The following is a 13,103-nucleotide window of genomic DNA, read 5'->3' on the forward strand; positions in this document are numbered from 1 at the left end:
GGCAGCTGGGGCTGGGCACCCTGTAGGGCTGTTCTGGGGAGAGCAGAGATGCAGAGAGGTTATGGCTGAGATAACACGTGGGTGCTGTGGTATTTTCTTCCCTTGGCAATGCTTGAGCCCGTGGTGTTGGTGGTGCCACTGGAGAAGACTCTCCAGATGTGTGTCCTCCCCGGGGCAGTGGGTCCAGTGCGTTCCCTGTGCTGTCCTGCATCCCACACCGTCCTGCATCCCCTGTTGTCCGGCATCTCACACCACCAGCCTGGTGCTCAGCATCCCTCACCAGCCCTCTCCCGGGCAGGGAATCGCAGGGTGGTGGTGGGGTCTGCTGTCCCCTGCCACCCTGGGGCTGATGGAAACGAGCTGACAGAACAGAGGCAGCATTAGCCTAATTATGGCCATACCCGCTACCTCGGCGTGGATTTTCCTTTCTTAGCGACTTCCTGTTTTCCTCTTTGAGATGCAAATTTTTGCACAGTCCTCGATCCAGATTTTCTTCTCATTAGCATGAAATCTGACTAGTTCCGCGGTTTTTTAAATAGCAAATGAAAAAGAAAAAAAAAAAAGAAAGAAAAAAAGAAATAATTAGACGCTTTGCACGAAGTAGCGGTGAAGCCCCTGTGACTCTGGGGGGCAGGAGGTGGAGGGGGTTGGTGAGGAGCGTGCTGTCGATTTTCGGGAGTCACTCAGCCGCAGCGGCGTTTTGCTGTGCCAGGCTCAGCTTTGCTCATACGTGGCTGAGCCGGAGCCGGGCATTAGCACAGAGGGGCCAGTGGGCAGAGACCCTGCCCGGCTCCCCGGCACTCTGTGCTGCTTTCCCGGACCCCCATCCCGTGCCGGAGCCTCCGCTGCCATCAGGGCAAAGGCAGACACACGTTCAGCCTTGTGGACCAAGGCTTTTCGTTTTGCTTCGTCCTGAAAAACGAGTCTCGTCGTGATAGGAGGTTAAAGAAAAAAAATCCCCCCCCCCAAAAAAAATTACTCTCCAAAAATCGTTTTTTGAAATGAGTGTTCTCTCGGTGGGTTTTACATGGTTTCATGCCTGCCGTCGTCCCAGCCCGCTGCAGCTCAGCGCTGGGAGAGGACTGGTGGCAGAGCCGGAGCAGACGGCACTGTTTTGTGGTAAATGGTCACTAGTAATATTCAGCTCTCCTTGGAAATACAAATACAGTCCTCTCTGTGCGCGATACGGGCTGGGCTCGGGGAGCCACCGTGCTCTCCTGATCTCCTGCCAGACTCGCGTCCCCACGCACCGGGAATGCCTTTTGCCTGGCATCGCCTTCCCCCCTCCCCAGCCTCCCTCTCCAGCCCCTCCCTCCCCCCCTCTTGCCGCCACATAATGAGTTTGATAAGAAATTGTCTCGTTAACAGGATTAGCCATGGAAATCTCTAGTCCCCTCCTATTCATTTTGTAATGCTCTTCATCCTGTTCTGTAATTTTCTGCTGGTATTAGGCGTCTCCGGACCACCTCGGGAGATTAATTCCTCCTCCTTTGGCAGTGCCAGCGTGGCCGGTGGCAGGGGAGGGCGGTGGGCGGTGCAGGGGGTGAGCCCCGGCCCCCTGGCCCCCATCCGGGGGATTCCTCCTCCCCCGTGCTCTGGTTCGGTGGAAGTGTGTCATTCCCAAAGTCGCTTGCGCAACGCAAACAAACGAAAGTGTCCCCAAACGCTGCTCGGTTTCGCTGCCAAGCGCTCCGGTGACTCAGAGGTGGATTAGAACCCGGAGAGGCAAACTGTGCTCTCCCTCGTGCCCGTGTGAATCCAGCTCCGTGGGCAGCGTAATTCCGGATTTACTTCTAGGAACATGACTTGCGAGACTGGCCCTTGGGTAAATAATGACTCTTGATTTAATAACTCCTGCCAGCCCTGCAGGATACCTCACTTCCGAGGGAGCTAATAGAGAGAGATCTTTCCTAACATCTGTTTTCCCAATTTTGCTGACTTGTGAGGCTGTATCTGGGAAGCAGCATCCAGGTAGCAGCAACTGCCCACTGCCAGTGAGTCCAGTGGGGATGGAAAACATCTGGAGCCACTGCACAGATGTATCAAACACTGCTGAAACAACACCATTGATCATTGTCTCAGGTGAAATGAAATCAGTGTTTGTGGCTTCCTTAAGCACCTACCTGGATGGCTCTGAAATGCACCTTGGATTTTCCCTCCCAAAAAGCTTCCCATGCTCAAAATCAGAACTTCTCTTACACCTTCGTTGCCCAGAGAGAGAGAAATGCAGATGGCAAAGCCACTGCACCGAGAGTAAAGTGACAGAGATGCTCATTGCGCCGTGGACTGTGAGATTTCAGGGGTAACACACGCTTTAGGAGAGGGAGAGCAGGGGCACTGCGTGGGGGGCTGTGACAGGGCGATTCCCACCCGATGGATTCCTTGCAGATCCGGTCATTTATTCACTGCCTGCCGCTCCCTGCCGTGCGAGTGTCCATGAGCAGACTCACTTCCCCTGCTTCCTTGGAAGCTGTTTGTCATGCTGCTGGTGATTAATTTGTGCAGTGGGGATGGCACCTGAGCAGCTGGTGAGAGCGGGAGCTCTGTGGAGGGTGGGCCTGGCCGTGGTGCTCCCAGTGCTCTGCTCAAGCCACGCGCTGGCTGCTCACGCCCCGGTGCAGGGAGCAGGATTGCCAACACCTAATCCTGACTGTGCCCATCCCATTATTCTTTCAGTGTGTGTTTTCCTAAGCCCTGATAAGGCAATCTTTATTTGTGCTGGTAAACCTCTCCACCATCACAGCAGTCAGTGCCCCTCAGCCATGGCGATGCCCCCGGCAGAGCCTCCACTGTCCTGGGCACCCCACAGGGCAGGGTGACAATGCTTGGTGCCACACGCCCCTGGCTGCCAGCCTCTCGCAGAAATTTGATGCTCAGAAAGCCCCCTCAGTGTTCCCTTTTGTATTTATTGACTTGTCAGGTCCCTGGAGCACTGGCAGCAGGGACCTGGCACAGCGTCTGCCGGGCAGCAGCGTGACAGGGAGGTGACAATGACGCCCTCCTTCTAAACCTTTCCTGCTTTTCGCTTCTCTCTCTCTTGTTTCATCTCTCCCTCTCAGAAAAGCCATTTAAATGTAATTCCATTCTTAAACCCTCTCCCTCATGCATGCCTAATGAACAGCAGGCAGAGGTGCCGGAAACAGGCCCGAGTAGGATCCAATCTCGCAGAGTGTCGACAAGTCATTTGGAAGGCGCCCTGGGAGCGCGCCCAGTTTTATTGCAGTGTAATTAGAAATAAAATCTTGTTGCGGGAGGAGAATGAGAGATGGGTGTTAATCCTGTAACGGGAGGAGATGGAGCCGTGCTTATAAAGGAGATTAAGGAGGGGAGGCAGAAAGCCCGTCATGACTTCCCGATTTCCTCCCCTCCTTTGCTGTTCCCCCTGCTCTGGCTCCACAGCCTCCAGCAGCAGCCAGCAGGTCCTTTCCTCAGGAGAAGGGCCACTGCTCCTGGAGGAGGAGGAGGAGAGAGGGAGTCCCTTGGTGCAAAGGCCGAGCTACTTGTTCTGCTGGCGCTGGTCACGTTACAGGTGCCCATGACTTCCAGGTGGGAATCTTTGGCTGGGTACACAGCAGTGCCAACTCAGCTCTGCAGGAGAGCTGTGCTGCTTTTGGAAGGGCTGGGAGTGGCGACAGCCATACACCTCCCCTGGGATCCCCACGGCAGGCAAGCACGTAAATAAATCTGTCAGATATCGTGCGCTTCATATGGAATTTGTACTGGGCTCGAGTCGCGGCTCCTCTTTAACATCTCTGGGAGGGAGGGATGGATGGAGCTTTAATCTTGGTTCCTGGTCCAGGGCCCCTCTGCTCTCTGCATTTGCCGTGGCATGAGCTGGGCTCAGCCTGCTGAGATGAAAGGCAGCTCTGGTGCGTGGCCATCGACACCAGCCCGCCCCTCTGCCCCGTGTCCCCTGCCCAGCTGGGTGCTGCACCCCAGAGCTCAGGAGGTGGTGAGCGGTGCCGTGCCGCGTTGTGCCACAAAATGGGCAGGAGTTTCCATCCTGGTTATGTTTTCTGTGGATGTTCCTTGTCCCCAGGCGAGCTCCATGCCGGGCAAATGGCATCCTGGAACAGCAGCCGCAGCAGGAAAGTGCCGCTATGGCAGCGGTGGAAAATTACAGGCTTTGCTCTTTGGGGCTTCCCCCTCCGTGCCTTCCCCCCGGGAGGAGTTTGTCACTTTAAACGTGGCCAGAAATAGCACCAAGCAGTTATTGGATTTGTCCGGGATGCCTTGGGATGCACATGCTCCGAGTATGGCTAATTCATAAACGCTGGCACCTATTGATTCTCCGGCAGCACCAAGGGAAAGTTATCTCATTAGTCTTATGAACTATAAAACGTGCTCCCTCCTGAAGCCCTGACCCTGTTGTTTTGATAAATCTATATTGGATAGAGCAGGAGCTGGTAACCTGCATCGACTGCAATCTTTCTCTCGGAATTGGAAGGCCCTTGGGAATGATGCTGGGGTTTCACGGCCATCACTGGCAGCTGGTTGCAGGAGAGGAGTTTGGTAACAGCAAATGTGTGTCTCTGTGTGTGCGTACTCAGCGAGACCCTCCTGATGTTCACCATGCAGGAGAGCCTCCTCTCAACCTGGTGCCTTTCCCCAGGTGAGGGGAGAGCTCCTGGGAATTTAGGTGGAATTTAGCTCCTGGTGGGCTCTTGGCTGCATTTGAGCCGAGGGCTTTGGTGGTGGCTTTGGTGAGGCAGCTCCAAAGGCAGCAGCTCAAGTCTGGCTGGAAGAGTTATTAGAGGCACATCGCTCCAGACTGGCCACGGATGTACTTAATCCTCTGCTTCCCATAAAGCTTTTCCACCTCCTGGCAGGCAGAAAGATCTGATTTTATTCGCCGACCTTCGGCGTTAATCTCAGTAGCACACTCAGCAATAAGTCACTCCGGTGAGGTCTGTCGGAGCCGCTCACATCAATTACTGCCCCGCATCTCCCCTGAACCAGCACAACGTTCCTCGACGGAGTTACTTGTCCCTTCTCAGGAAAAAAAACCCAAAGGAAGCTGTGCTGTCAGGTTGGGTAGATCTTACACGGAACGTAATGGCATCACCACAGCCATGGCTTGTGAGGGGCAGATGCCTCCCGTGACTCCATGGTGGGGGTGTGGGTACTCAACTTGCAGGTTTTCAGCCCGTTCCTGTCTCTGGGCTGGGTGTTATGGCTCAAACTCCATCTTGGAGCCTTGATCTTGGGCACCAGGCTTTGTTCCCAGGCTGGAGCACGGCAGCCCAGGGCTGTGGTTACCCATGCACGGCCGCATGTGGGGGTGTGGGTTGGGGCTGCCAGCACTTTGCAAAATACAGCCCCGTTACCATGGAAACCGGCTCCCCCATCTCAAATTCCAGTGCAGCCAATGCTCTTTGCTTACTGGTTTGATGGGAGATGAAAAATTAATGTGTGATTTGCATGTTATTTCAGTGCTGTGGGACCACTCCCCCTGCCCTTCCACAGGGTCTGTACGGATCCCTCGGCTCCGGCTGCCAGCGGAGCGTGAAGCTTGTGCCGCCGAGCATCTGGTCCCAGTTGCATCCTGGTGTTGCCATGCCATAGCGTGGAGGCAAAACCATGCCTGAGGTTTTGGCTGGGGAGCCCCTGATCTCTCCCAGCAGGAATGGAGACACAGAGGTGTTGCTGGAGGTGTAGGGATGGCCCCCCTGCGTCCCATGGGACTGCCTACTCTGCTTCCAGGGAGGATCAGCACAGGGTACCTCTGTTAGCCACTGTTGGCTGGCATTATTATTAATTTCTTTGCTGTTTGAAGCCCCTCATGCTCTTGTATCAAGCAATTAAAGTCAAACCTGCACATCTGGCTAAACCACAGCTAGAATGGGTAGTGCCAGCACAGCCAGCTCTGTGCCAGGGACACAGTCTGGTTCCCTGGGTGAAGATCCCTGTTTTCTGCTGGTCTGTCACCTGCAGCACCTGTGGGATTGGGCATGGGGTCCTGCCCCAGGATGGGGGAACCAGACTGCTCTGGGAGCATCTGCCTCTTGTCCTCTATCTCACCCATGTTTATTCTGCTCTTATGAGTTTGACCACTATGCTCTTCTGGCTTAATTGAGAATATCTGGGTGCTTTGAAAAGGTGCTGGAAGAAAAACCAGCTCTTTGGCCTCATTGGCTAGATCCTGGCTTACCAGGCATTGTGCAGGACTTGAGGGAGTCATTTGCAGCCATTGCTGATTTAAAGGCTGGGTTTAAAGGTTTCCACTCGGCACATTCAGCTCCACTAAATTACCTTCTGCATCTCTGCAATCACGGGGTTTGGTAGGGGGTGGTTTGGCTGGCAGCACGGTGCAACCAAGCAGACAGAGCACTTCATCCCACCTGCGGCTGGTGCTGGAATAAACCCCAAAGCCCCGCGGAACCTGGGGTGAAAGCCTTGCTGTCACGGCGGGACAGGGCAAAAGGCTTTCCAGGTGGGCAGGAAGCTTCTCTCCAGAGCCTCGGCTTACCCTGCACCCCATGTAGCCGCTACACAGGTCTTTCTATTCGTGTTAATTACTGTTATTATTCATGATGAATTGTAGTGGTCATGAGCCAGCCAAAGACTCCTTTCCACAGGCGCCAGGCTCCAAAATCTGCTGGCTGGAGGGGGCTGCTCCAGCAGCGCTGCCAGGGCCGTGCTGCCCTGCCTGCTCTCCCACCACCCTCCTCCCGGGGCTCAAACATCAGCTCGAGCCCATATTTGTTTTCACATGCTTCTAAGTAAGTTAAGCTAATTATTAACTCAGCGGGACGGATTCACTTTTAATTGCGGCGTTGCTATGGAGCGCGTGGCACCGCGGCGGAGCAGCGTGTGCGCAGCAGCGTGTGCCAGAGCATCGTGCCACACGCTCTCCTCACCCTCTGCAGCCACGGCGTGGCTGAATCCAAGCCCTGGGAGTGCTTGGAGTGTGTAAGGACACTCCAAGCCCACCTTTACACCTGGGCAGGTGTGTGTGCCCAGGACGAGTGATGTGCCCACAAACACAGGGGCTGCTGTTGCACACGTGAGGCTCACCCAACTTCACCAACCTGCCTGAAACTTCAGCCAGAGCTGCACCCCAGTGTGGCAGAGGTGCAGGGAGGTGGAGGAAGGTCCCTCTTTCCCTGCCGTGGCTCTGGTGCCTGCCTGGAGTGCAGGGGCTGTGCCTGACCCGGGTTCTCAGCCCGCGGTCAGGGCTGGCTCGCTCACTCTTCCCCTCCCTTTGTGTCTCCAGAAAATAGGTTTTTTATTACTTCTTATGGAGGTTTGTACATATCGGACGTGCAGAAGGAAGATGCCTTGTCCACCTACAGGTGTATCACCAAGCACAAGTACAGCGGGGAGACTCGGCAGAGCAACGGAGCCCGGCTCTCCGTCTCAGGTGAGCACGTGGTGCTGACAATGTGGGCAAGAGGGGAGGATCCTGTGCCCGGGAGGGGGTCCTGTGCCCAGGAGGGCGTCCAGCCCTGCCTGAAGCCTGCTCCCCTGCCTGCCTACAGCAGTGCCATCCTCCCGAGACGCGCAGGGAGCAATGGCACTGCCGCCTCGGGTCCCTGCAGCGAGGGGACATCCCAATGGGGGGGATGCGAGGTCCGGTCGGGGCCGCACGGGGGGTTCACGCTGCCTCGCCCGTGCCCCCCGGCCGCAGCCCCGCCGTGCTGGGCGGCGGCAGCGCCGCGTCACCGCGGGCGCGGGGCGATGGGGCGCGAGGGGATGCGCTGTGACAGCCCGCGATGTGAGCAGCCTGACGCGATGTGACGAACATGCAAGCGATACTGCGGCGGAGGCAGTGCAGTCCAGAGTGCCGGGTGTCTCGGGGCGCTCCCGGCTCCGCTCACTGCCCAAATTACTCCGCTCGGGAGGGAGGGAGTTCGCCCGACTCTCAGCCGCGCTCCCGCACTCTGCCATGTGCTTTTTCCATCCTCGGGTGCACAGACGGCAGCTCCCGCACCAGCTCCTTGAATTAACCCCTCAGCTGATAGGGAAGGGGTCTGGGATGTCCGGGTCCTTGCCTCTTAGAGACCCAAGGGCCCTGTGTCTCATCTATTCCAGTCCTGCCACGCATCCCAGCAGTGCATGGGCATCGCTGGGTGTGTCATCCCCAGTCCGTGCTCTTCGATCTTGCCCGGTCCCCTCCTGGTCGCTGTCATTATTTACACGTCACGGCGTTTTACTTCTGCTTGGGAGTAATGAAAGAGGTTTCTTTCCCCTGGAATTTAATTTCACGCCTGAGACTTAGTGATTAATTTTCTCCTTTCCCAGCTGCCTGATGGGCCCTTTTGCTTGTAAATTTTGAAATGTGCCACAGAATTTGTGTATTTTGCACCAATTAGGTGTCACCTTGAGTAATTCCTCTGGTGCTGAGTTTATTCCTCCCATCAGCTAGTAAGATGTGTTTTCCCTCCCACCTCTCCCACAAACCTGTTGTCCTGGCTGCCGAAGGCTGTGCTGGACAAGTGGGACAGGGCATCCCACTCTCAGTGAGGATGTGGCTGGCATCCTGCACTCCTGCCAGCTCATGGGGATGGGGAGAGCCAACCTCTCAGGGGTGATGCTGATAGGGCACAATGCTACCAGTGTCACTGTGGCAGAGGGGAGACACCTCTGCTCCTCTTCGCTGGGTGAGCCCAATTCCTCTCCGATCCCAGACCCGGCAGAGTCCATCCCCACGATGCTAGACAGCTTCCAGTCCAGGGAGGTGAAGGCAGGCCGGCTGGTGGAGCTGCCCTGCATCGCCTCGGGCTACCCCAACCCGGCCGTGCGGTGGATCAAGGACGGGCGGCCGCTCCCCGCCGACAGCCGCTGGACCAAGCGCATCACGGGCCTGACCATCAGCGACCTGCGCGTGGAGGACAGCGGGACCTACATCTGCGAGGTGACCAACACCTTCGGCTCCGCAGAGGTCACGGGGACCCTCACGGTCATAGGTGAGAGCGGGTGGGGAGGAGCGGGGCGTGGGGGGCTTGGTCCTGCTGCCTTCTGAAACGTAAACTCTTTGTCAATTCGAAGCCTTAAAGGTTTTATGCAGCTGTGTAAATAACAAGCTTTGTATTTTGGTGTGGTGTGTCGCGTGCTGGATGCCAGTGTCTTGCACGTGTCCAACATGTTGGGTGACTCTGTGCTTTGCTTTGTTGATTTACATAAAATTTATGTTGATTTACATAAAATAAGCTCTAGCCAAACAGTAAATACCATCTGGGCAGGCCAAGTATTTATCACGTGCTGTTTTCCCGGGGGTTCCTCCTGTCACCAGGATCCTGGTAGTACCAGAGCCACTGTGCCTGCCTTACCTGGAGCAGCACTGGTGAGCACAGGATGTCCCCAGCTCAGCATTGTCCCCATCACACTGACCACAGCTGCTTCTAGCCATCCTGCCACCTCCCCAGAGTACCCCTGCTGGGTGCCTGGGGCTCATGTTAAAAGCAGGGGCTGTCAGCAGCGAGGATGGTGGCAGGGCCACCTGCCTTATTGTGCAGTGACATTTTACGCGTAGCCGGGCTGGCGCTTCCAGGGCAGGGAAAGCCGGGAGAGCACAGTAGGGATGAGCTGCCCCCCGCAGCACTGCCCGGCACTGCCAATGCCTCACTACTCTCCCTCTCTCACAGACCCTCTGCGTGTGACCCTCACACCAAAGAAGCTCAAAACAGGCATCGGCAGCACCGTCATCCTCTCTTGTGCCCTCAGCGGGTCCCCCGAGTACGTCATCCGCTGGTACCGCAACACGGACCTGGTGGCGGTGGATGACTACATCTCCATCCGGGGCATCAGCAACGAGACCCTCCTCATCACGGCCGCCCAGAAGAGCCACTCCGGGGCCTACCAGTGCTTCGCCACCCGCAAGTCCCAGACGGCACAGGACTTCTCCATCATCACGCTGGAGGGTGAGCTGACTCCCCAGGGGTGGGGGCTTTTTCCTCTGCCCCTCTCTGAGGGGACACTGGATCCTTTGTGTGGGTCTGGGGGGGCAGCAAGACCCGTTGGGGTAGGGGTCCTGGGGCCAGGCTGCTCCCAGCCTGCTCGGTGGGCTCTGTGTGCTGTCAGCATGACCAGGACAGGGAAGGACCAAAACAAATGTTGCCATCCCCGATCCCTGGGCCGAGGCACCTCCATTCACCAGACAACCCTCCCTGATCCAGCGTGTTTGGATAAGGGATGCGCTGTGCCAAGGGAGCTGTCCCCTCGAGCCAGTGTCTGTATCAACCAGCACGTCCCCTCACTCCTCTCAGCATCTCTGTGACAGGGATGCTGGCGTGTCACTGGCTGGGCTCCCCTCCTGGCCAAGCCGAGGCTCCCGCTCCAGGGGGGAGCTCAACACCGTCCCGTCAGTGGGTGACTGCTGCTGCCTGTGGCTGCCGCTCGCTGACCCCCATCCCGCTGGGTGCCCCCCAGATGGGACCCCCCGCATCGTCTCCTCCTTCAGCGAGAAGGTGGTCAACCCCGGGGAGCAGTTCTCCCTGATGTGTGCCGCCAAGGGGGCCCCGCCGCCGACCGTCACCTGGGCGCTGGACGACGAGCCCATCCCGCGGGACAGCGGGCACCGCTCCAACCAGTACACCATGTCGGACGGCACCACCGTGAGCCACATGAACGTGACCAGCCCGCAGATCAAGGACGGCGGCGTGTACCGGTGCACCGCGCGGAACTCGGTGGGCAGCGCCGAATACCAAGCGCGAATAAACGTAAGAGGTGCCTGTCTACTTTTAAATATCAGAATAGGACTTTTACTGGGCTTTTGGTTTTGTTCTGTTCCCCAACTGGTCGTTCCTTGTCACCTCTCCCTCCTCTTCCCAGCCATGTGGGTCTCCCTGGCTACCTCAACCTCATGCCCTGAACTACCCCCCTCCTGCCCTGCTCGCTCGCACACCTGCCCTTGGGGTTGAGCCTCTCCGATGCTTAAAGCAGGGAGTTTACCAAAGTGGAAAGCAATTCCAGAGTCTTGAAGAGCTGGAGCTTGAATTTGGAGGGGCCAAAGTGCAGCGCTCTCCCCGTTGGGGTTCACTCTCACCCCCCCAGACCCCTGCCTTGAGGTCTGCACAGGGTAGGCAGACACCTCCCAAGGGACCCCATGCACAGAGAAGGTGGTGATGGGCACAGAAGTGTCCCAGGCCCCCCGTGCTCTCCCAGCCATCCCCCATTCCCAAGAGGAGCCCGACTCCCTGGCAGCCACCGCGCCCGCCGGCACAGGGATCTCCATGACAAACGATGATGAGGCAGCACGTGAAATCGTGGAAAATGAGCTTTGATTTGTCATGTCTGTATTTTCTTTGTCTGCTAAAAGCCATGGCCGCGTTAATCACCGTGTTATTACGGCTGGAGCGTGTTGCTCGGTGCGTTCCGGGGAGCGCTCTCAGGCACGGGGTATGGTGTAAACCCCTGCCCATTAATAATCCCCAATTAAAGCTCCCGGGCTTACAGGTGGGAGCGAGACAAGATAAGGGAACATTTATTTGTCTGCTGAGAACAAGGGTTGAAGGGCTGTGTTTGTCTGTGTCTCAGGTTTGAAATGGATCTAGTGGCTTTTTGGCTGGGATCCCAGGAGAGTCGGAATTTTGCTGCTGTTTACTGCTGAATTTGGAGCAAGTTCATCCCTCAGCCGTGAGAAGCCAGAGCAGCGTTTTCAATGTGGATATTCCCTTGTCTCCCTTTCTTCCCCTCTCTCAGCTCTTGATGGGCTGTCACTAGATAAGATTCAGGTTTCTTTTTCCCTGGCACGGAGCATGTCCCTCAGACAGGCCCGAGACATGGTTACAGAGTGAGATGCTAATTCCTTTTTTCCTGCTCCTTCCCTTAATATGTGGTAGAATGAGAAACACCGTCCATCAGCTGATCCTGAGTGTCTGTTAAGCTGTTATCCTGCTACGCCCTCAGGACGAGGAGTCAAGACAGGGTTAATCTTTTGATTACTTTGCTATTTTATGCAGCGGCTGGGAGAACAATGTAATTATCGATGCATGAAACCTCTCGTTTACAGGCTCACCTGCGGCATTCTCGCAGTCCTTAGGCAGCACCAGAGCCAGCCAAAAACTGGTGGCTGTCAGGCTTTTCAGTGATACCCAGGTTGGCAGTGAGGGGCTCAGAAAGGTGGGGTTTAGGGGAGGTGAAGTACGTGTGCCAGTGGAAGTCAGGTTCCCATAGCAGCTCTTGCCAAGGGTGTTTGGCACAATGCAGGCAGCTTCCTTCTGGGAGAGGCAGAGAGGGGCTGTGATGGTGGGGGAGTGCTCCCCATCTCTCCCACAGCTCCCATGGCTGAGGGTGCTGCCAGAGGAGCCAGGTGGAAGTGTGCTTGCTGGGTGGCCACGGTGCCCATTGCAGAAACACACCGCACTTCAGACACCATCCAGCCTCCTCCAATGGGCAGTGGTGGTGTGTGCAAGCTCAGCTTCCCCAGCACTAGGGTTGTACCTGCGAAACTGGGGTGGGATCTGCTGTTTGAGTTGAGGCTGTGACCCAGGAGCACATCCCTGTTTGCAGGTGTGTGTGAGTAGCTGTAGCTGGAGGTTGCAGCCGATGAGCGGCTTTCCCCACACGCGCTGAGAGGAGCCCGTGCCGGCTCCTCACCCGAACCAGGCTGGCTCCCAAAGCTCTGGTTACCTCCTCTGCCTGTGAAGCTCGCTCCAAAATAGCAGCAGATCTGCATGCAAGCAAACCGCCCTTCGGAATTAACCTAGCCTGCCTCTTCCTTCCTCCCGAATATGTAGGTCCCCCGAGCATCCGAGCCATGAAGAACATAACAGCGGTAGCGGGTAGGGACACTTTCATCAACTGCAGGGTGATCGGGTACCCCTATTACTCCATCAAGTGGTACAAGGACTCTTTGCTGCTGCCCGATAACCACCGCCAAGTGGTCTTTGAGAACGGGACTCTGAAGCTGATGGACGTCCAGAAAGGCATGGATGAAGGAGAGTACCTGTGCAGCGTGCTGATCCAGCCCCAGCTCTCCATCAGCCAGAGCGTCCACGTCACCGTCAAAGGTAAGCAGCTGGACAGGCTTTCCCTGGGTGGGGTGGAGAACTCGTCCAGGTCGCATTGGGGATGTCCCTGCAGTGGGATGGAGGCAGAGGAGCATCACACAGGGAACTCCACGGCTAGGTGGTGGCTGTGCTTCGTAGTCACTGGGGATG

The 13,103-nt window shown here is 56.7% G+C and overlaps 1 protein-coding gene across 2 annotated transcripts in view; it reads left to right on the forward strand.

Annotated features, from left to right (window-relative positions):
* Positions 1 to 12,803, forward strand: part of DSCAML1 (DS cell adhesion molecule like 1) — a 75,654-nt gene extending 62,851 nt beyond the window's left edge. The window contains exons 4-8 of one of the 2 annotated variants that reach the window (XM_027737038.2): positions 7,217 to 7,363; positions 8,631 to 8,909; positions 9,588 to 9,863; positions 10,372 to 10,661; positions 12,681 to 12,803. In XM_027737038.2, the coding sequence (XP_027592839.1) occupies positions 7,217 to 7,363; positions 8,631 to 8,909; positions 9,588 to 9,863; positions 10,372 to 10,661; positions 12,681 to 12,704 (1,016 nt within the window). In that variant the 3' untranslated portion in view covers positions 12,705 to 12,803. Of the gene's footprint in view, positions 1 to 7,216; positions 7,364 to 8,630; positions 8,910 to 9,587; positions 9,864 to 10,371; positions 10,662 to 12,680 lie in introns of those variants that run through there. The other variant, XM_039386509.1, reaches the window with a different exon arrangement.
* Positions 12,804 to 13,103: the final 300 nt, after the last annotated feature.

Source organism: Pipra filicauda, unplaced genomic scaffold (assembly GCF_003945595.2).
Source record: "Pipra filicauda isolate LSUMZ 115617 unplaced genomic scaffold, ASM394559v2 scaffold488_size445888_pilon, whole genome shotgun sequence".
In the NCBI taxonomy this organism is placed as follows: Eukaryota; Metazoa; Chordata; class Aves; order Passeriformes; family Pipridae; genus Pipra; species Pipra filicauda.